The sequence below is a fragment of the Daucus carota genome, chromosome 7, assembly GCF_001625215.2.
Source record: "Daucus carota subsp. sativus chromosome 7, DH1 v3.0, whole genome shotgun sequence".
Classification (NCBI taxonomy): domain Eukaryota; kingdom Viridiplantae; phylum Streptophyta; class Magnoliopsida; order Apiales; family Apiaceae; genus Daucus; species Daucus carota.
In genome coordinates this window covers 5,976,921-5,998,692 of record NC_030387.2, presented here as the reverse complement: position 1 = coordinate 5,998,692, position 21,772 = coordinate 5,976,921, and the positions used below count along the sequence as shown (strand labels likewise).

The 21,772-nt window shown below is 34.9% G+C and overlaps 2 protein-coding genes across 2 annotated transcripts; one reads left to right on the top strand and one right to left on the bottom strand.

Annotated features, from left to right (window-relative positions):
• Positions 1–3,026: 3,026 nt before the first annotated feature.
• On the top strand, positions 3,027–7,390 carry LOC108195905 (phosphate transporter PHO1 homolog 3). The gene is made up of 12 exons (XM_017362920.2): positions 3,027–3,841; positions 3,923–4,271; positions 4,382–4,430; positions 4,575–4,646; positions 5,060–5,192; positions 5,353–5,473; positions 5,570–5,828; positions 5,937–6,041; positions 6,136–6,330; positions 6,459–6,737; positions 6,862–6,998; positions 7,083–7,390. The coding sequence occupies exons 1-12, from the start codon at positions 3,229–3,231 to the stop codon at positions 7,177–7,179; spliced, it is 2,409 nt and encodes an 802-aa protein (XP_017218409.1). The 5' UTR covers positions 3,027–3,228; the 3' UTR covers positions 7,180–7,390.
• A 3,093-nt stretch (positions 7,391–10,483) lies between these two features.
• On the bottom strand, positions 10,484–21,206 carry LOC108195904 (PH, RCC1 and FYVE domains-containing protein 1). Its single transcript, XM_017362919.2, has 9 exons — positions 20,677–21,206; positions 19,613–19,699; positions 18,031–18,120; positions 16,263–16,343; positions 15,905–16,099; positions 13,662–15,791; positions 12,571–12,717; positions 11,499–11,974; positions 10,484–10,979 (listed from the first exon to the last, which is right to left on the bottom strand). Exons 1-9 carry the CDS (start codon positions 20,734–20,736, stop codon positions 10,850–10,852), a joined length of 3,396 nt encoding a protein of 1,131 aa, XP_017218408.1. The 5' UTR covers positions 20,737–21,206; the 3' UTR covers positions 10,484–10,849.
• Between the last annotated feature and the right edge of the window lie 566 nt (positions 21,207–21,772).

Below are 21,772 nucleotides of genomic sequence, written 5' to 3'. Positions count from 1 at the left end.
ACGGTCATAATACTAGTCGGAGAAGAATAAAGTTGATGGTAGAAAAAGCTCCTGTCCCTATCAAGAGAGCCGAGTGAATGGTAGTTTAGTGGAGTTTGGTCGTTAAGAAGCATATGCATACCTTTCTTCTTTAAGCCAAAGGATATTCTCTTATTGTAATACCTCCGAAATTGCTACTCAGCTTCCCAGAGCATCTCCCGCTAATTGCCTCTTGCTAATTCAAATCGTTAATAGTGTCAGATTATCAAAATATTTTAATGTAAATATATCGAATATGTGCATGAAGCAACAAAAGAAGAGCTAAAGGTTAGTCAAGTAGTACTCCCTCTGTTTCTTTAAGCTTTTCTTGTTTGAAATGTCGGGACTGTTCATAACATGAGACAAATGCTTAATTTACGTCAAATTTATAAGACCAAATATAGTCATGAGTGATCTTGTTGGATTCGTATTTACGAGTATTTTAATACAATAAAGTTTTTTAATTTAATATTAATATAAAATTAAAGATATTAACGATGAAAAACGTGTGTTGGCAAACGTGTCCAAGGCAAACAGGAAAAGTAATAAGAGACGGAGGGAGTACCTTTATTCTCCAATCCAATTTGTGTACGTGTGTCATATGTGATACAGCGCGTCACTAGTGACGTTTTTGCATTTCACAGTTTTTTTTGACAGGATTCATTTCACAGTTGGAAAGCATATATTCCTTGTGTAAGATACTCTTAGAATTCAGAATATCTCCAGGGAAGTTGGTTAATTTGGACATGTAAGAGCTTCTTCGGTGTGGTTGGTGGTTATAATGATTGTCTAAATTGAACTTGCTATAGGACATTATGTAAATTTGCTGAACATGTAACACATTTTGTTTCGATAGTATTGACACTATTGATTAACTATATTTTAAGGGTCTTTCTGGGCACACAGTAAGAGCATCTCCAACGCAGGGCATCTGTTAGCTTTAAAATCTACGTGTCAGCCCATATACTTAAAATGTAAAAAAAACATCACTCCAACGCAGAGACCTTTTAGCAATATTTTTAGATGCCGAGAAACCAGTTACATTTGTTGAATGAGTGTCTGTCATCTATATAATATCCACATCATTTTCTTTTAAAATTTAACTCAAAAGAAGATTTCACTCTGCTCCAACCTAGGTGTTTATATAATATTATATATGTGTTATAATATTATAATTCTATTATATATATTTATATAAAATTTTAATTTTATAACTTAATTTTATGTATTGTTAAGTGTAAAAATATTTGGAATAAAAAAATAATATAATAAAAATAATATAATAAAACTAATATAATAACTTATATAGTTATTTAATGTCAATTGTGAATTCTTAATAAAGAAAATTAGAAAATGTTTTACATAATATAAGTAATTTTTGTTAATTAGTTTTTTCAATTATTATTATTATAATAGTATCAGTATATATGTTTTTATTATTATATTTTTATTTTCACCTGTATTAAATAAAAAAATAATTAACTTTTTATTTTTGATTCTCTCAAACCTTTTTTATCAAAAAATAATTAGCCTAAAATCTTTCACTTTAACTTTGATTCTTGCCTAAAATCATTTTTACAATATCTAAATTGAAATATTTAAGGTACTATTATTATGATTGCAAGTATAGCTGTACTATTTATGTTTTTTATAAATAATATTGTTATGTAATATTATGTGAAAATGTTATTTTATTGTCAATCTAATTTTTAAAAAATTATAATATAATAATATTAAAATGTTAAATATTATAATTAATCATTATTTATTAAATATATTATTTTGTTTTCAATAATACATAATAAAATCAAATAAATTATTTTATTGTATATTTATAATTAACATTTAAAATAATATTTTGAATATAGCTAATGGTTTTAGCTAATACCCGCTGGAGCAAAAATCCTTACAGGCTCAAAAAAAATTTTAGCTGATGATATTTTAGCTAACAGTTTTATCTTTAGCGTTGGAGATGCTCTAAAAACTAGTACTTTTTACATTGGTGGGAGATTTTGATTGTTGGGGATTTTTATGCATGGAGGGGGCATCATTATTAATGAGATAATAATGAGATGAGAGCCAATCAAAATCCACCAACTAGCTAAAAAGTGGTCGTTAATATGTGCCTATGGGAGCACACTAGAAAACCCGATATTTTAAATTGAGTCATGTTCCACTTAGAACTTTTACTCTAATTGTTAGTATTTATTAGGGTTCTGCAGCAGAACTGCATATGAAAAAAATGTCGTGTTTATATATTATATTTTGAAATTATTTTTGAACACATAAAACAATGTAAAAAACATGTAAATTTATTTTTTAACACAAACAACGATGCAAAAAACATATATTTAAATTCAAATCCTAAAAATTTATTTAAAAATTACAACAGAACTTTAGTGGTTTTAAGGTTTATTTTAAGAATCGGTTCTGTCTTGAGCGCGACCCATTTTGAATATAGTATATTATTATTGTAGGGTGTTCTGTGTCAAGTATCTCCCTAACTCGAACTGTCACGCTGGCTGCCACACTGTAATATAGAGTCATCTCTAACAGGTAGTTGCTTTTGGTGTAGTGGTTTGCGCTAATTTTTCAACTTTTCACTTATTGTTCCATAAGTTCTTAAATTATTTTTGTTTTTTACAAAAAAATACCAAGAAAAATTAAAATCACTTTTTATGAGGATGAAGGCGCATAAGCATTTCATCAATTTCACGTCATTTGAAACACAAATAATATTAAAAATAACAGAATTTCAAAATCTCGGAGAATATCTTACCTAAAAAGGGAAAATTGAGGTGTTATAATGTCAGCATGTAGATCCCCAGTCACAAAAATAGACACAACTGCTTCTTAAACAAAGAGTGAAAATTAAAACTTTGGTTTGACTTCGCCAGGCAGCCGTACGTATTGCTATTTGCCTATCAACAAATCAACATTATTTTTTCGATAATTTAATATCCGTATCTCCCTTTATTTATAGCTCTGATCATTACTTCATTCCAAGTACTCTCACACGCAGATCAAATTCCCCTCGTTACACCTCTTATCTTTCCTTTATTGCTTCTCCCAAAACCTCGACAACTGAAAATAAACTCTTAACCACTTGAGCTATCTAAACGTGCTCTTGAACACAACATTCTAACTCATCCTAAACCTGTATTATAGTAACACGAAGAAGAAGAGGAGGACGACGACGAGTAAGAAGAAATGAAGTTTGGAAAAGAACTCAAGTCACAAATGGTGCCGGAATGGCAAGATGCATACATGGACTACGGATTTCTCAAGACTCTTTTGAAAGATATTCAGCATTTTCGACACAAAACCATGCCTCCGCCAGCTCATCCACCGGGACTGCCCCGGGCTCTCACTCACTACAGAGCTTTCAGCGGCCTCACGTCCTTAAAAAGAAGCATTTCCATGCGTAGTGCCAGCGGTAGGCAGCACCACCACGAAGACCTCGAGAGCCAGGCCATTTTAGTGAACAATGTCAAGAAAACAAACGGAGAAGTTGGCTATCAGACCACGTTTCTTAGGGCCTCGGAGGATGGAGGAGAGTATGAGCTTGTTTACTTCAAGAGACTCGACGATGAATTTAATAAAGTGAACATGTTCTATAGGGCCAAAGTTGATGAAGTGATGAAGGAGGCTGATGAGTTGAATAGACAAATGAATGCTCTCATCGCCTTTCGGATTAAAGTTGAGAATCCGAAGCACGCCTGGTTTGATACCTCGGAGAATATGGATCATCTGGTTTCGGCTGTTGAATCTTCAAACAAAGAATTATCAGCCTCAATTTCTTCGTTTGGGAGGAGGCACAGCAGTAAGTACAACAATTCATCAAAAAAAAAAAATCTAAATTTTTTCTTTCTATTTGATACTAATGAAAAGTGACTAATTGCAGAACGAGTTGCAGAGCACATGGATCAAATAGACGAGGATAAATCAGTTAAAATGACTAGATCAAAATCATCTACATCAAGTGATCGTTATTCCAAAGAAGCAAAACAATTAATAAACCAAGTTGTTCCGGAAGTGACTATAACTGGGAGACCAGCTTCACTTGATATCCTAAACCGTGTGACAATTAACAGACCGGCTGATACGCCTCTCCCAACTATCAAAGGCGTCCTAAACGTCCCTGTACAGACGGATATGAAATTTAGTTCAGAAAATCTGAGTAAAATTGAGGAGCAACTGAAAAGGGCTTTTACAGAGTTCTACCACAAGCTTAGACTTCTCAAAAGCTACAGGTAATGAAGTGCAATCCAACTCATTTGATTTTGATATCTCAGCCTTTAGTTTTCTTTTTTACTTTATGTTCTGAAAGTAGCTTTTCTTTGTTAATGATTAATGTGAACAGCTTCCTGAATATTTTAGCATTCTCCAAGATCATGAAAAAATACGACAAGGTACGCGCCTCATTTTCCCAACTAATAGGGTCATTCTCTGGTGAAAATTAAGTTAGATAAAAATGATAATCAAACAAATCACCAAAATTTGACCAAGATTATTTGTTTTTATTATTAATGTGGAAATCTGATCAACATACACAGATCACTTCCAGGAATGCGTCCAAGTCCTACCTAAAAACGGTTGATAACTCCTATATAGGCAGCTCGGATGAGGTAAACGCTTCACCTTCTCCTTCTGTTAAGTGACCAGTTCTCCTGAAATTTCAAGGTGTTAGGAGTCGGGCTTACCAGGATCATATTATATTCTAACAGCTTCTTTACTCTATTAGTAATATATGTTACGGAGGAGATATCAATAATATAAGCTCCGGTGAGGAGACTCAATTGATAGCATGTGTATCCTCATTCAACGGATCAAACAGTTCAACTCCAATTTATTAAGACTGCATTATTTTAATTAAACTCTTTCTTTACTGATTAATCAACCAAGTAACTGTTAGCTGTAAAGCATTCTTTAATTGTATCTTTACTTTGATCTTAGCCAAGTTGAGCAAAGAATATTTGTTAGTTGAAGTAATTTAAACTAATCCAGTTTTGCTGATTAGTATACTAATGACTGATGACAGGTAATTACGAAGCTCCTGGACCGAGTTGAAGCTACGTTTATTAAGCATTTTGCTAATGCAAATCGCAAGAAAGGGCTTGGCACACTCAAACCAAAAGCCAAGAGAGAAAAACATAGAGTGTCTGCTTCTTTAGGTACACTAGTACTAATCTGATGATTCCCTCTGTACTTAAGGACAAACTATAATTCATTCGTCGTATAATGAAATCCCTATACAACATTGTCGCGTACTGAATGTGACTCCAATAGACGAAAATTTCTAATGCATTTTATTTCACTTGTAAATCAATTCAGGTTTCTTTGCTGGTTGTACAGTAGCTCTTGTCTTCGCAGTCATTCTGACCATAAGAACCCGAAACCTTTTTGAGAAGGAAGGTGCTGACCGGTACATGGAGACCATGTTTCCGCTGTACAGGTTCGTGCATGTGTATGTTTGTCTGAGTACTTATATTTTATAAATAATGCTTATTTAGGCCTAGTAAATAAAATATTTCCAAAATTGATATTTCAGCCTCTACGGGTTCATCGTGCTGCACATGCTGTTCTATGCTGGGAATATATATTTCTGGAAGAAGTACAAAATAAATTATCAGTTCATATTCGGGTTCAAGGCTGGAACCGAATTAGGCTATCGAGAAGTGCTCCTAGTGAGTTTCGCTCTCTCTGTGCTGGCATTAGCTAGCATTCATGGAAATCTTGATATGGAAATGGACCCTAAGACTAAGGACTACAAACAACTCACTGAGCTCGTTCCTTTAATTTTGTTAATTGTAAGTTCATTAGATTATTATTGACACAATGCTAATATTCCATCGCTTTTAATCTACTAATCTTTATTCGAATCATTATTTATTTAGTTATTTTATTTTTATCTGCAGTTAGCATTCGCGGTACTGATCTGCCCATTCAACATCATATATCGCTCCAGCCGCTACTTCTTTCTTACCTGTGCAGTACACGTTTTCCTTGCTCCCCTGTATAAGGTCCGTCGTCTCAAAGAATGTTCCAAATTTATCTGAATTGAATTATTTAGACATACAATAACGACTAATGTGCGATGCAATTACTTGTACACAGGTTGTGCTTTCAGATTTTTTCGTAGGTGATCAACTTACCAGCCAGGTTCAAGCTTTCAGAAGTATCGAGTTCTACTTCTGTTACTACAGTTCAGGTGATTTCAAATATAGAGAGCATAATTGCAACAAAAATGATGCCTACAATACATTCAGTTACATTTTGGCCGCGATTCCATTTTGGTGGCGCATGCTTCAGGTACTAATTCAACACGCACAATTGTGATCCTGAATTTTTTACTAACCGACAAATGAAATATCTAAGCTGTTATTAGTAAAACAGGGGGAAAAAGCTAATATTTTTCCTTTCATGTCTGTTGTGGCTAGTGTGTGAGGCGATTCTTCGAAGAAAAAGATGCAATTCAAGGATGGAACTCGCTGAAATATTTTTCTATAGTTGTGTCATTCGTTACAAGGACAGCGTACAGCAAAAACAACAGCACCGAGTGGTATATAATAGCCTGGGTAACCTCTGTAGTTGCTGGCGTAGTTGCTACATACTGGGACATTGTTTTCGACTGGGGGCTTCTCAACCGAAAATCCACCAACCCTTGGTTGAGAGACAAACTCCTCGTCCCCTACAGAAGTGTGTACTTCGCAGCCATTGTGAGTCCACAAAATTACATTCAACATTCTTTCCTCTTTTTTACTTTTAACTTATCATAATAACCTGAAATTTACAAATTTTTGGAGTTCAGTAGATTAATTCGGCCTATGACTTGTAACGCAGGCCTTGAACGTGTTGCTGAGATTTTCTTGGATTCAATTGGTTCTAGACTTGAAAGTTTCATTTTTACATAGACAAACTATGATAGCAATTATAGCAGTTCTGGAAATTATTCGACGTGGTGTCTGGAATTTCTTCAGGTAAAAGAATAACTGACATGAACTGCAATTTTTGCTCATGTGTGTAGGGCTTTGTTACTGATATGGTTTTTGACAAATTGTTAGGCTGGAGAATGAACAGCTGAACAATGCAGGCAAGTACCGCGCATTTAAGTCAGTACCTCTACCATTCAACTATGAAGACGACGAAGACGACGACTAGAATCAGGCTTCTAACAGTGTAAACAACACAGAGTAGATAGCAAGTAGATATAACAATTTTGTGAATATAATGCATCAGTATCTGGCATTTGTTTAAAAATGTTGGTGCTGAGGAAAATTTGCGGCATATATTTCATGTAGAAATTAGAAACTTGTTGATGATGACTTCGAATTGTATGAAAATGAAATGAAATGCAATTACAGATTGATTATGTTTCTGAGGTTTTAGACTGGTAGGTCAATGAAAGGATGGTGACAATCAGAGTATGAAGAGTCATGAAGTGAAATTGGCGAAAATCGTAAATAAAACAAGATATTATAACAACACTTTAGTATCTCTCTGTTGGAGGCCCGTCTATGTAAACAGGCCCAATTACCGGAAACAATGAGCAGAAACTTATATCTTTGCAGATCATCCCTCACATTTTTCTCTTTGCAGATCAATCCAATCCTTATATCTTGGCAGAATACTGGTTCCAACAATTGGTAGAAATTAGAAACTTGTTGCTTGATGACTTCAAATTATATAAAAATGAACTGAAATGCAATTACAGATTGATTATGTTTCTAAGATCTCATAATTAGAATGGTAGGTCAATGAAAGGATGGTGACAATTAGAGTGTGAAGACTATATTTGAATTTTTGCTGACACCAAAATGTAGGAAGTGGTGGACAAAGTCCTAAACTGAAATTGGCAGAAATTTCAATTATAAAAAAAAAGACATCACTTTATTATCTTTCTTGGAGGCATGTGTAAACAGGCCCAATTACGGGAACAATGGGCCGAAATCCAGTCGGACTAAGTCCAGGCGGATCAAAATATGTACTTTGAACACACGAAGGCCACGTCCTCGTATTTAGAAAGGAACGTTGGACTTCAACGTCTGCATCCATGGTTTTGTGGAACGTCCGCATCCCTGGTTTTGTGGAACCACTTCCCCACTCTGATATTCTCAGCACAATCGAAGAAAATGAAAATTATGTGAATTAAAGTTATCAATGCAGGTTTGATTGGGACAATTCATTATACACATACACAACATTTGCAGTTCCTACCCACTCATCCCTCACATTTCTCTCTTTGTCGGTCGATCTGATCCTTACATCTTGACAGAAAACTGGTTCCAGCACTTGGCCTCATCGTGGGAACTGTAAACAAACTATGTTAGAAATTAAACACCAAAACAATCATGCCTACACCCAATAACGGATTGCCATTCAACCCTAATGAGTCGTCCAAGGTCACAACCTCTACGGCCGCCATAGTTACTCCCCTTCAGTTAGAATTCGGAGAGGGTATAGATGAAGGACTCCTGCCGACTCTTGAAGAACATCAACTCTAGACATGGCTGCAAAGTCCAAAGAAAAGGAGAAAGAGAAGCAGTCCTCTAAGCAGGAGAGCTAGTCCTCTTGGCGAAGAAGCGGGAGGCAAATGAGTCCTATTGCAACTAAATCATGTGATATGAAAAATTAACGATTATTATGAAACCGAGAGATATGTTCGATCAAGTCATTTTGTAGCTAGCGATGTGTCCGTTTATCACATCAATATAGTCTTCTGAATATATGTTTCATACTAGAACGAAAGTTCTTACCTTAAATTAGGTTGTGATAAGCTGTTTAAATCATCATCATAAGTTGGCAGGGGACCATATTAAGTGGTGTATGTGTCTCTCTCATCTTCAACAATCATATTATGTATTATGTTACATGCTTTTATAGTTCTCTCAAGATCTGCTTTGTCCCAAAAGCGAAGAACCACGTATAGATACGAAACAGGACTGTAGCATACCAAACGCTCAATGTCTTTTCACTAGCTTTGTTAATATTTTGAAAATAATGTTCTTTTCTCACCTTACGGACGCGGTATTGTTTTAAGAAATGTGTATATTCCATTGGTTAAGTAGTAGCCCGTATTATAATTATTTCCATTGATAGTACAATTTACCTTTAGAGCATGACCTTGTGGCGATTCATCAAACACAGGTGATCGTTTTAAAACATTTATGTCATTATTTGATCTAGCAACTCCAAAAACGCACGACATATCCATAGATCAGATAAAACAACTGCTTCTAGTAAAATTGTTACAAATCCTTTGTGACCATTCATGCACATTCTCTTCCATGCTATAGGACAATTTTTTTCATTGTCGGTGCATGCAATCAATACTACACATCATATCAGAAAAGCCACGAGCCTCACCTAATTGTAAAAAATGTTCTACATCATTTGATTTTGGCTTTCGCAATTATTCACCTCCAAATATCATAATAACATTAAAGACAAACATTTTTAAGCATTCAACCGCAGTTGTCTCTCCATACAAACATAATAATCAATTTTGAAAATACTTTGTAAGCCAAAGACGCATTGTCGCAGTGCATTTTTATAAAGGTGATATACCTTTTCTTCCCACTGTATCGACCCTTTAATGAAATTATGGATCAAAATTTGAAAGAACATTTATAATACGGAAAAAAACATGTTTTTCATATGAAATCTTCTTCGAAATATTTACTCATCATATACAGGTTTCAGTGAAAAGTAATCATTCACCAAACGTCGATGACTTGCTTCACGATCTTTTAAATACACTTGTAAATTTATCTCAGTTTAGTAGTATCGACATCATTCATTTTAGTAGTGCATGTCAAATAAGTCGTAAATCTATCATTTTTTGCCGAGTCTCAATTTCTAGCGTCGAGTTTCATATAATATTTCCATCAGGTTCAACCTTTCTGCCAAAATAACCAAAATATTCCTAAAAAATTAAAATATTATATTAAAATTAAAAGTAAAATTCATGAATTATTAGTTTATTGATCAAAATATCATTTCACCCATCAAATTATAAATTATAAAATAGACTTCAAACTACGGTTTTCATTCATTTTCATTTATTTTGACCTATAATTATATTAAATAATGAATATATAAATAGACTTGAAATTCTACTGCATGTCATTTTAATTAATTCTTAATTTTATTTCACACTTTTAATTTACAATATGTCATCCTTCACAGGAAAAGAAAATTACTGAGTTACAACTCAAATTCCACACTGAAACAGCGGCAACAACCATCATATTACACTCGACTAATATAAAGTAATAAAGATGATACTTTAGTACCGATGACACCAAGTCCACCTTCAAGCACACAAGTAGAATGGAAGATTGGAAAGAAATATCACCAATTTATATGTTTATCAAGAAAAATGCCGTTTCTAATCAACCATTCTGTTCTCCCAAGTGTGTCGGTAAGAAGTACCAGTAATGGCTGGGGAAAAAAAATGCTACAGTTGCCAGAAGAAAAGAAGCGATTATCAGATGGCACTTCTTAGACTATATTTTCTTCTGAATTTACATAGTACTGGCTTCTGATAAGATCCAGTAACCTAATCTGAATTTACAATCTCAATCTTGCTCCCTCACACAAAGAGCACAAGGAAAAATAATGAAAAAGCAAATCATTGTGGATATAATGAGGATAAAAATTAAAGAAACCTCTACTTCTCTCTTCCTCATGTTCCACGCTTCAAATCTCATAGTGATGTCAGCTGAATCCTAATCTATCAAAACAACTTTCCTTCCGACTGCTATAAAGAACGAAAGGGGAAAAAAAAGAGGAAAACAATCATGTACATAAGATGATGATTCAAATAACACTAGGTGAAGTCCTCACTCCCGATACCAACAGTTGACTTGTCGACCATGCGCACGTTGTACTTTTCATATACTCGTGCTCGGTTCTCTGCCCACCATTGTTCAGCTTGTTTCTCACTGAACCGCTTCCGACTGCATTTATTAGATACACACCGAAATCATTTGTTTATAATCTTTTCGAAAATCAGATGCAGAAAATTAAGGTGGACAGAAAATAATATCATTTCTTTATAGCAAAATTAAGGTGGACAGAAAGGGACCCACTTATTCCTAAAAAATTACCAGCCTTTGTAAAAGCTGATGTTCTAGTTTTGTCCGGCGGTATATAATGTTATATAATATTGGTCAGCTTGAAAAATTAGGAATACTTTCTATAAGTTTAACATTTCTGCAAATTTATAGACAATACCCTTTTTCATATAGTATTGCAAGTAGAGTAGCTAAGTTAAATTGGGCAGTAGGCCAAGCATTGAAGCCAGATCTTGCTAGATTTGGTTAACTGCATATAGAACTTGCGCCTTTGGTTTATCTTACAATCGATAATTAAGAAATTCATTTTAGTTTAGCAGGACATTGGCCAATATGTCATATGCCGGAAATTTATTGTGGCCACAAAGAAGCAATAAAACTTAATGAAAGATAAAAATATACCTGAAACGAACTCGCTTGAGATCTTTTACACCTCCAGATAATGAGGTAAGAGTGATATAAACTCCAGGCTCATCTTGCTCAACCCATTCACTATCATTACGAGAATCACTTTCTTTTGTTTTACTCCCATTTCTTATTGTTGCTTCTGAATACACCATTTTGTTTTGACCAGAAAGGCGGCCACTGACAGCATTTGATCCGTTGAGTAAAAGCTGGTTGTTATTCAATGCATTCGATGCAGTAGGGAATAGATTGTTATTTGACCCATTTAATAGAAACTGATGATTTGATCCATTAGATGATATTTGGCCACTCAATCCATTTGAATCTGGATCTTGGCTTGCAATTTGGCCATTCATTAAATCATTTGATGCATTTGAAACATCACTGGAAGCGATGTTAACCCCAAGAGAAGCAAAAGTCGATTTTACATTTCGGGATGCTCCAACAGGCAGCCTTTCAGCCATGTCTTTAAGCTATAAATTAAAAAATGCAAGACTCAGCAAGAGAGGCCAGATTTTCAAAGAATTTTCAGTATTAGGTATTTAGGTTATTTGTTTTTGATGAGAAAGTTGCACATCAAATCCTTTCGCTCTATATTTATCACCAGAGAATCAAGTCAGACATATTCATTAAACTAGCATGGAAGGATATGGCTATCAAACTAAGTAAAGAGCGCCCGCCTGCTAAATGATTTAATTAAGTGAAAGGAAATAAGAAATAAAGAAGCAAATGAGTAGACTGCAAATTTCAATGACTCCATATTACCTATTTATACTCAAAAGTCAAACCCAGTAAGTAAATGGTATAGGCCCCACCTATTAACTTATAAGCAAAGATGGAATTACAACTTTAAATAAATCAAACAATTTTTTAGACACAACTAAAGAGTGGCTGACTGAGAAGTGAGGATTCTTTCAAATGATCTATGGTGCAATAAATATAAGATAAGCAGTTAATTATTAATGTAACATAGGAGCAAAGTACATATTAACATTGAATTTCATCTTAAGGGCATAAAAATATTGGTGTATACCACTAACACGTTATTAATGACTTTAAGATGTCTTACTTGGGCAGTGAGTGACTTGATGACGTCTTTCGCGGCTTGGCATTTTGCAGTCTCTTCTCCTGCAATTGCTATTGCCTCCTTTAACTGCTTCGTAGTTCTTTCAAGCTCCAACTCTTGGAATTGGGCCTTTCGAGTAAAAGTTTCAACCTAAAACAAGGATATGACATTTTATACAGTAGACACTCATTGCACAAAAAATCATAACTGAAGCACTTTGGTCATTAAAACTGAAATCAACGTGAAGCCGTACAATTTACGTAACAAGAAATAGTTACCATCTATACACCTATTGCATAATATCGTGTGGATTTGCATGCACATTTGTAACCTTTGCTTGTAACCCAAAAACTGCCTTGTAATGATTTGAAGGACAATGTATTGTGAATGCCCTTCGAGTTATCTGTACTGATTTAACAGTAATCGCCACTAATTTATACCACCAAAATTGTACAAATGATCTTCCCAAATATGGCAATTTGATAGGTTTTTAGCAATCCTTTAGAAACTTAAAATTATATAATCCCCTAAAATAATAAAATATTAAGGAAGTGAAAAAGTAGTACAAATAATCCTGTGCCAACCCTCTTATGGAAAAACACAGCGTCTATACTTGTATCAAATGTATTAAAAAAAATCAAATACAAAATTAAGACTATACTTGATTGCTTAAAAATTACTTCCCTGTGTAAACCAAAACATTTGTGAAAACTCAGTTTTTCTTTCGCTTACACCCGGAAATGCTTTAAACACATTTCCCACCCAATCAAATCCCTCAATTTTGAAAATTTAACAGATGAATGCAAATCTTTAGAGTTGCCATATTGTAATGCATAACTACTGGTGCTCAAAGAGAATAAATAATTTGACTGTATGAGGCAATGCTTGAGGTCAATTAATTACAAAAATGATGAAGGGATAGAAAGGACACCATCATGAGATTGTTGATGAATAGTTGGATTACATTTTAGCATACATACTAAGCAAACATCCCATTCATATGGTTTTATAAGCTTTGTTGCAATTAATATGAAGAAAATGTTGCTACTTATGAGTTACACTACTGAAGAAAAACACTGAGCATTAATAGATACCTGTGCTCTTAATTTAGTGATTTCTTGGTTCAGGTCGTCATTTGTTCTTTTTGCATCAGCCATAACCATTCTTGGTGAAGCAAGTCCACCAAGAGTCGGAGTTGGCGTGGTAGAACGTGGTGGGCTAGGACGCCTAGATATAGGTGATGTTGCTCGAGAAACAATTCTTGATCCAGGAACAGATGCTGAGAAAAACTTTTTGGAGGAGACAATTACTGGATTGAAGGATTTAGAGATATTAAGGCCTCCCCATTGAGAACCTCCGTTCGGTATAGGTGATACACGACTGCTATTAAAGTCTAGTTTCTTGTTTAGCTTGGAAGAGCGGACATCTGTTTGCTTGAATGATTCCATAGAGGCAAATCTTGCAAGCTGAGGACGAGATCTGGATTCAAACTTTTCCTCCCTCTCAGGCAGTTCGTTAAACCCCTGATTCATACTTCCTCTTCTACTTATAGAAGAGTGGGATGATGTGTCAGTTTCAATAGCTTTCTTTAGTTTACTGAAACAGTTATCACACACGCGATATGCTTTATTTGGATTCGGTGCCATGGATGCCCTAAGAGACTTCTTGATACTGCAAGAGTGGCAGAAAACAAGCCCACAATTATAACAGTTATGACGCTTTCTTTTAAAATTAAATGGTAGCCGACAACCTGAACACATAGACTGATCAACCCCAGAAACCCACTTATGAAGGCAGATAGCTGCAGTAAAATTAGTACCACAGGCAATACTTTTGACTTGCTTGTCTTTTAAAGCTTCAAGCAGAGTTGGAGAATTTCTGTCATCTATATCTCCATGACCCAGCCGGCCATTCGCACCCTTTCCCCATGTATAAACTTCAGTTCTTGAAGATAATACTGCAACATGATAGGCACCACAAGCTATCTCTTCTACAAAACTCTTTAAAAGTTTTCCTTCAACACGAGACGGGAGCTTGCCATCAGCTTGAGGATTCCCTAGCTGGCCATAAACAGGACTTCCCATAGTGTAGACATGGCCAGAGGTTGTAAGTGCAACTGTAAGGCTATATCCACATGCAACTTGGCAAAAATTGGGTTCAACAAGAGCAGCAACACAAGTGGGAACAAGTTTAGCTTCCTTATCCCCATGGCCAAGTCGCCCCTTATCCCCATCTCCCCATGTAAACAGTTTACCCGATGAACAATTACTGGAACTTGAATTGCCAACCATAACTTCTACAACCGCAGCAGTATGCCACACACCACAAGCTGCTCGTACAGTTCTCAGCCCTTTAAGAGATTCCACTTCCCTGGGTTTCAAAATGTTTCTCCTATCACCATGCCCTAATACACCAAAAGTTCCATCACCAAAAGTAAACAACTGTCCAGCAGAGGTCACTACAGCAGTATGCCATGTCCCACAGGAGATGGATGAAACATGGATACCCTCTAGTGGCCCATTTACTCTTTTAGGGACCCAGTGACTCACTTCGTTACCATGGCCAAGAAGACCAAATTGTCCATCTCCCCATGTGTATAGATCACCTGAAAGTGTTACAGCACATGTATGAAATTCTCCACATGCTACAAGCTCAATGTTAGTAGTGCTGAGGGCATCAATTAGTTTTGGATGCAAGACATCTGAATCTACTCCATGCCCTAGTCTGCCACCTGATTCCTCGCCCCAGGAGAACATTTCTCCTTGTTTGGTCACCAATGCAGCGTGTCGTCCACCACAAGCTATATTTTGAACATCAAGTACCACTGCAGATTCCAAACCTTTTGGCAGCAAGGAATCCACTTTTGCGCAATTACTACCCACTTTGTGAGGTCCCCCTCCAACGACACCATCACCAGTGTATTCCCCCCAGATAAAAACATCTCCCAGGGCATCAGCATTATCATGACCAGAACCTTGACTTGATGAACTAACAGCACTGGATAAGCTCATTCTAAAAGTATCCATCCCAATCCCCTTCATCTGGCCGTGCAAACTATCTGAGGCTCCTGATGACATAGAATGGACAGAAGCACTAGCCGAATCTGTAGGGAAGAAGTCTCTAGGAGGCATAGTATATAAAACCATGTCTGAAAATGTCTTATCCACGCCATTTTTCGGAGGACTTTCATATGGAGTGTGAATGCGAAGCTGATCACCACCATCCTAAATCATGCAACATATTAAAAGGAAAATTATGAATAAGTATATGTCAGGAGTAAACATGGATTAGGTCTGAGGAGTTTATACTATAAATAAAATATTGCAGGCGTAAATACCTTATGTGAGCTATTACCACTGCCAAATGGAGAATTTAAAGGGGAGCTTCTTTGCGTATATGTTCTGGGACTGTTAGCCTCAGACGGGATTCCATCACTTCTAGCTTCTGAACGCCACTTCCGCTGATGACCACGAGATATTAATGCCTTTAAACCACTGAACCATACCTCTGCTTCATCTTTGTCCTTGCATATCTAAAAACAAGGAAACAATTCAAAGGATTCATGCAATAATGAGGGACCACAATCATTCTCAATGACAGACCATAAATAGATAGATAATAACTCTAAAGACACTGAAGCAGGAACTTAAAATAGTGAAACTTGTACAAGCTAATGAAAAACAAGAAAAACTTACCAAATCAAGTGATCTATCATTATATATTAAAGAAAATGACTGGTACTCTTTCTCAGGCCGCGGATACCTTTGAAATATTGGCTGAAAAAATAATTAACAATATATTAACCTTTTATCAGTCTGTATTGGGAAATTAAACATTTATAAGATTGTAATTGTATACTGCAATTTATGAGTAGAAAAATACCAATCCAGCACCATGTGCAGAAATGAGTATCCTTATGTGAACATAAATTGTTATCTAAACATAAAAATTAGATGTACTATGATTTATTCAGTTGGCACAAGCTAGAGTGTAGGATGACATTAACCCTGTTGCTAACATCCATTGAGCTAGATACATGTATTTGAACCACAAATTACATGTAGCACATAGTATACAGATCATGGCTCAAACAGTCAATTATTTGACGGTATATTTTTGTATTAAACCTGGAACACCTCAACTCAAATGTATAGAGATCAAAACTACATCAGAGATCAAACAGGTAACGAGATATATTAACTGCATATATCAATTAATAGGATTAGGATTAGGATATAAACTGAAATATATGGAGATCTATGTAAATAATGAATAATACATTTAGCCATTGGTCAATAATATCATGCGTTAACTGCTACGAAGGTTTATGTCAGATACACAAGTTCAGGAGCTACAAATTGGATATTAGTATGATACATAATTGAATTCATTTTATTAGTTTGCTTGTATTCTGTTCCTTTCGTACATTTCGGTCAGTTAAGCATATCTAAATTCTAATACTACAACAATGATGAACTGGCACACTCGTTTTCAATCAAGCAACTTGAAGTTGAACCATAAACTATAATCAACTTTGACAATAGAATCAAGGGTTACCCTACAGGAACTGAAAAAGGACTATGGATAGAATAATATATACCTTGAGAAAATTTAGCATGTTATGTGCAATATACGATACATTGACACCTGATGTTGCACTGGAAAATATAGGATGCTTGTAAAAAAAAACTCAAATAGCCATCAATTGTTAACTCATATTTACAAAACAGGGTCTGTTTCCCCCCGACATATCATAATTAGAAACCACCACATAGATGGCTGTATAAACAATCTGTGTTTCCAAGTCTTCATCCATAGCATCCCAAACTAAATGTATTGAATGAAATATCATAATTATCAGTAAGAGGAAACACCTAGTTTGTTAACAAAGGAGGTTGATGCTAAATTGACGTCCCCAATAAGGCACATGTTGACTATTACTATTCTTTGTTGCAAGGGACCTAGCGAAAAAAATAGGCTACCCAATTTGACATTCAAGTGTGAGAGATTTAGTAGATTTCAGATTGTTGTTTTACGTGTGAGATTCTATAGTAGTAGTGTGACATTAATAGGCCCGGATGGATCTGAAGATATAATATCATTATTAATGTAGTCATCAGATTTGCAATTGTAAGTATAAGAACTACTAAAATCAACCAAAACCCTTATAACAGCAATTTATGATATTATTATATAACTCATCACGGGAACAGTCTCTCGAGTCTCGACTTCTACAAGTACTTGTAAGCTTTGTGTACATCCCACCCTCCATTTAACTTTAATTCCCAGAACAACATATTGGGTATGTTTGTTCTGGGTAATATAAAGACTGCTACTGTATACTAATGATGTCCCTTCTGAATCGAATCAAACATACGCTAAACTCTAATACTTCTGCATAGTCCATTACAAATCATAAATCAAGCACATAGTTATAGAAGTAGATGAAAGCATTTAACTTACAGTGCGCTGGCCTGAAATAATTCTGGACACGTGACTTAGTTTTAGGAGTTTCTCCTCTTTACCCGAGAACCATATTAAGACAGACTCATCCTGAAAGCAAAGTAATTTATTGACTACTTCAGCAACACAAAGAATGAAACATTAGGATAAACAAGAAAAGAATCTAAAGCACAGAATGCAAAAACAAATAGTTTGTGGTTAAGCTAATGAACCAAAACACGAAGGAGATATCACAAATTTTAATTTCTCATACATCCATATATTAAAACACAACTACGCTGATGAAACGGTCTTCAATTAATTGCATCTTAGGAGATAAAGCAACCACTCGTGGTTGGAAGTAACTTGTAAGTAGAAGATATGTCTGAAATGAGTTTCAGAAGCAGGAGGACCATAAAGGGGTGTAAGATATAACAACAGAAAAAGATAGTTTATTTACATTAAAAGGCAGACAGCACAAGGAGACCACTAAAATATAGAATTCAATTCTGACAGTCGACTTCATTTGCAACAGTATTCAAATGAGAAACAATCCTATAAAATTCCTTCGATTTACTCTTTACCAGACAGCCTCGACAAAATACAGGATCTGTCCTCATATTTAAGCATTCGTCTCCAAACTAAGTCACAAATTCTTCCTGATACCTAAAAAGGACCTACAGTTCTATCAGTTTCTTCTCTCACCTGCTTGAAAACCCTAGTCAGCACCTGTCAGTTTTACTCTCTTGGGTGTAGTAGTAATTTTAGTTAGATCTTCTCCTCCACCCAGGAAATATACTGCTTCTTCCTCAAATCAGTAAAATAAATCAATTCACTTGGTAAAATTTGCTTTCCTCTCGTGTACAACTTTCTTCTTCCCATTTGTCATGATTGTCTCTATTTGATTTCAATTCCATGTGCTGTACTGATATGTCAAGGTTTAAATCATCTCTAGTATCTACTAATTTTGGAAGTACAACAATATTCTACATGTTATCAATATGAAGACAGCTAGTGACTCTTCCCACTCCAAAAAAGTAACAACCTATCATCATGCTACAGATATTGGAATGCATTGCTATACATGTAAAGGAAATGTCTGATTTTAATTATATGATCCAAACTATAGTGCACTAAAAATGTTGTGAAGCAAAATGCTTGCCCTCAATATCTCTATCTTCCCTTGGTCAGACGATAATTGTGTCAATAATAGAAAAATTGAAAGGAAACGTGTATAAATACAAAAGAACCCCCATACAGAATTTCATTAGGTAGGCCCTAAATTCATATATAGTACGACAGTTCCAAGATTTAGAAAAATGCAGATTACATGTATTATAGCATATGTCTGTAACTTACGTGTATTTATTGCATATGCCTGTAACAATCTTCAAGTGAGCACAAACTTATTAAACTTACACTACCCTGAATTCTAATTTGCAAATTCAAATTCCAATAGAATAAAGGCACTGATGTTTAATTTCAAACAACAAAACTATTCAGATAACTAGAAATTATGCTCAACTTATCCAAACAGAAACATTGAGGATGGAGATTAATTTTATTAACATAGAAGATCTTGATGTAAAAGCACCAAACTTACATTGGCCAGCCGAAACGGGCAAAACTTGGGTTTCCCTCTTCTTCCATATTTAAGCAGATATGCACCTTTCTTGAGGGCAGTAATGGCCTGTGGTAAAGATCGGTTAATCCAAATTACATATTACCAAAGCAGAGTTACAAATTTAAATAGAAAAATGCATAACTTCTTAAACATTGTACAGGTACAAAAATAGAAGGGAAAGAATCATATTGTAGTGTTTTGTAATTGTCAGAATTTGAAATCACGCAGTCTAGCGCCAGATTCAACAAATACAGACACACGCTTATATATCTACAGCTACATTTCACTAAGCACGGGTTGAGTAGTCCTCTAAGAACATACATCATCATCCTGTAACACATCAAACGGTAATTGTGATCAACACTTTATAACTAGCAAGAGAAACTACCAATCATTCTTTGTTATCACTGCAGGTCTATAATCTAATTCTAGATTCTAGGAATTCAATCTCCCATTCGTTGTCTCAGGTCCATTATTGTTGTACATTGGTCAAACAAAGCACACACATATCTAGCTACTTGCATAATTATCTGCAGGTAAATGCACATCTGATTTAAGTTACTCTCTCTAATAAATGCAGATTCGTATCTGAGTTCTCAGTTCTAGCAATAGCTGCTACGTCTTTAATCTCTACTCGCAAACCTGCATAGCTATTACAAGTTGCTTTTGTAGCAACAATATTTCTAGGAGATTAATAATCATCACTAACCTTATATTCATGAATACAGCGAGAAATACAAAATGGGAGAGATCCTCACAGATAATAATAAAACTTCCCTCACGACCAAATTCAAACAGAAAGGGAGTCTAGTTTCTAGTTTAACGACTGTAGTCACCGAACAATGTATTCTCATCAGTCGACCATAGATATAGATATAATTATAAAATCAGCAAGTAAGAACAGGAGCCTGATTCTAGATATATTGCAACACAAAACTAAAATCAAATATATGTAGCAATTCAAAAACTCAATTGACAATCAATCGAACACGAATATAACTAATTAACTAATTACGAGAGCATATACAAGTATATATCAATACCTGTTCGACATCTCTTTCAACTTGACCACCAGCAGTAGTTCTGTTAACATCTGAAGTCATTTCTCCCTATTTAACCATCAATTTCTATAAATTCACCAAAAGTAAAAACTCTACAAATCCCCCAAATCACACTAAACAAACAACTAACCTATACATACAAGCGCACATATATACATATAACAGTGTGATCCTGACAACTAGGTTACGGATTAAAACAATCACAGATTGACGAACTAATCGATAAAGTGCTGTACGTCGTCACTCTAATTGAAATAAAAACTAGAGAGAGAGAATAGTCAAGTGATAGAGAGAGAGAGAGAGAGAGTGTTAGATCAGCTAAAAAAGTTGAGTGAGAATCTAATATGCTGATCTAATAATGTATGTATGAGAGAGAGAGTGTGTGGAGAGAGAGATACAGAGAGATGTATGTATAGAATTGAGAGAGATGAAGAACAATCGTGGACTTGTTAAAAAAGTGGAATACAAAAGGAAAAGCTGCCTTGTAGTTGTCTATGGCCATAACACAATGCTGCAAATTCTTTTATTATCGGATTTTTATTTATTTTTCTTTCTGTTGCAACTAAATTATGTGTGCGCGTGTAGCCTAACTCCATGAATACTGTACACTTGGGCGTACAGTGAGAAAGGAAGGGAACGACGGAATTTTTGAAAGTATTCCATGAATGTCTATACGAAATTTAAATTATGGATTATCATTTCAAAATTGTTGTAAGTGTAAAGAGATATATTAAAATTTATTTATATGAAAGAATATAAATAACTTAATTTTGATTATGAGATTTATATTCTTGAAACACAAAGCATGTTTTTCATGTAGGATGAATATTATATAAGTCGGATCTTGACATATGTATGTTCCGTCAATAGCATATGTTTATTGAAGAAGAAGTGTTGTCAAATTAATTAAAAAAAATTATGCGCTTCGGGTGTTAGAGCACGGAAAATTATCTCATTATATAATTTTTGACGCCTAAAATGTTTTTTCGGTAAATATATGCACCCTAACTTGGGCTTATAATGAGCAAGGAAAAGGAACGACCAAATCATGAGAATTTTTAAAAGTATTACGTGAATG

Excerpts from the sequence above, each read along its gene's own strand:
- LOC108195904 (XM_017362919.2), bottom strand. The coding sequence starts at position 20,736 with ATGACTTCAGATGTTAACAGAACTACTGCTGGTGGTCAAGTTGAAAGA. Across the intron at positions 19,700-20,676 it reads TTGAAAGAGATGTCGAACAG|GCCATTACTGCCCTCAAGAA; the intron begins GTATTGATATAT and ends TCTTTACCACAG. Across the intron at positions 10,980-11,498 it reads CTCAAGCGAGTTCGTTTCAG|TCGGAAGCGGTTCAGTGAGA; the intron begins GTATATTTTTAT and ends TAATAAATGCAG.
- LOC108195905 (XM_017362920.2), top strand. The coding sequence starts at position 3,229 with ATGAAGTTTGGAAAAGAACTCAAGTCACAAATGGTGCCGGAATGGCAA. Across the intron at positions 4,431-4,574 it reads TCATGAAAAAATACGACAAG|ATCACTTCCAGGAATGCGTC; the intron begins GTACGCGCCTCA and ends CAACATACACAG. Across the intron at positions 5,474-5,569 it reads ACCATGTTTCCGCTGTACAG|CCTCTACGGGTTCATCGTGC; the intron begins GTTCGTGCATGT and ends TTGATATTTCAG.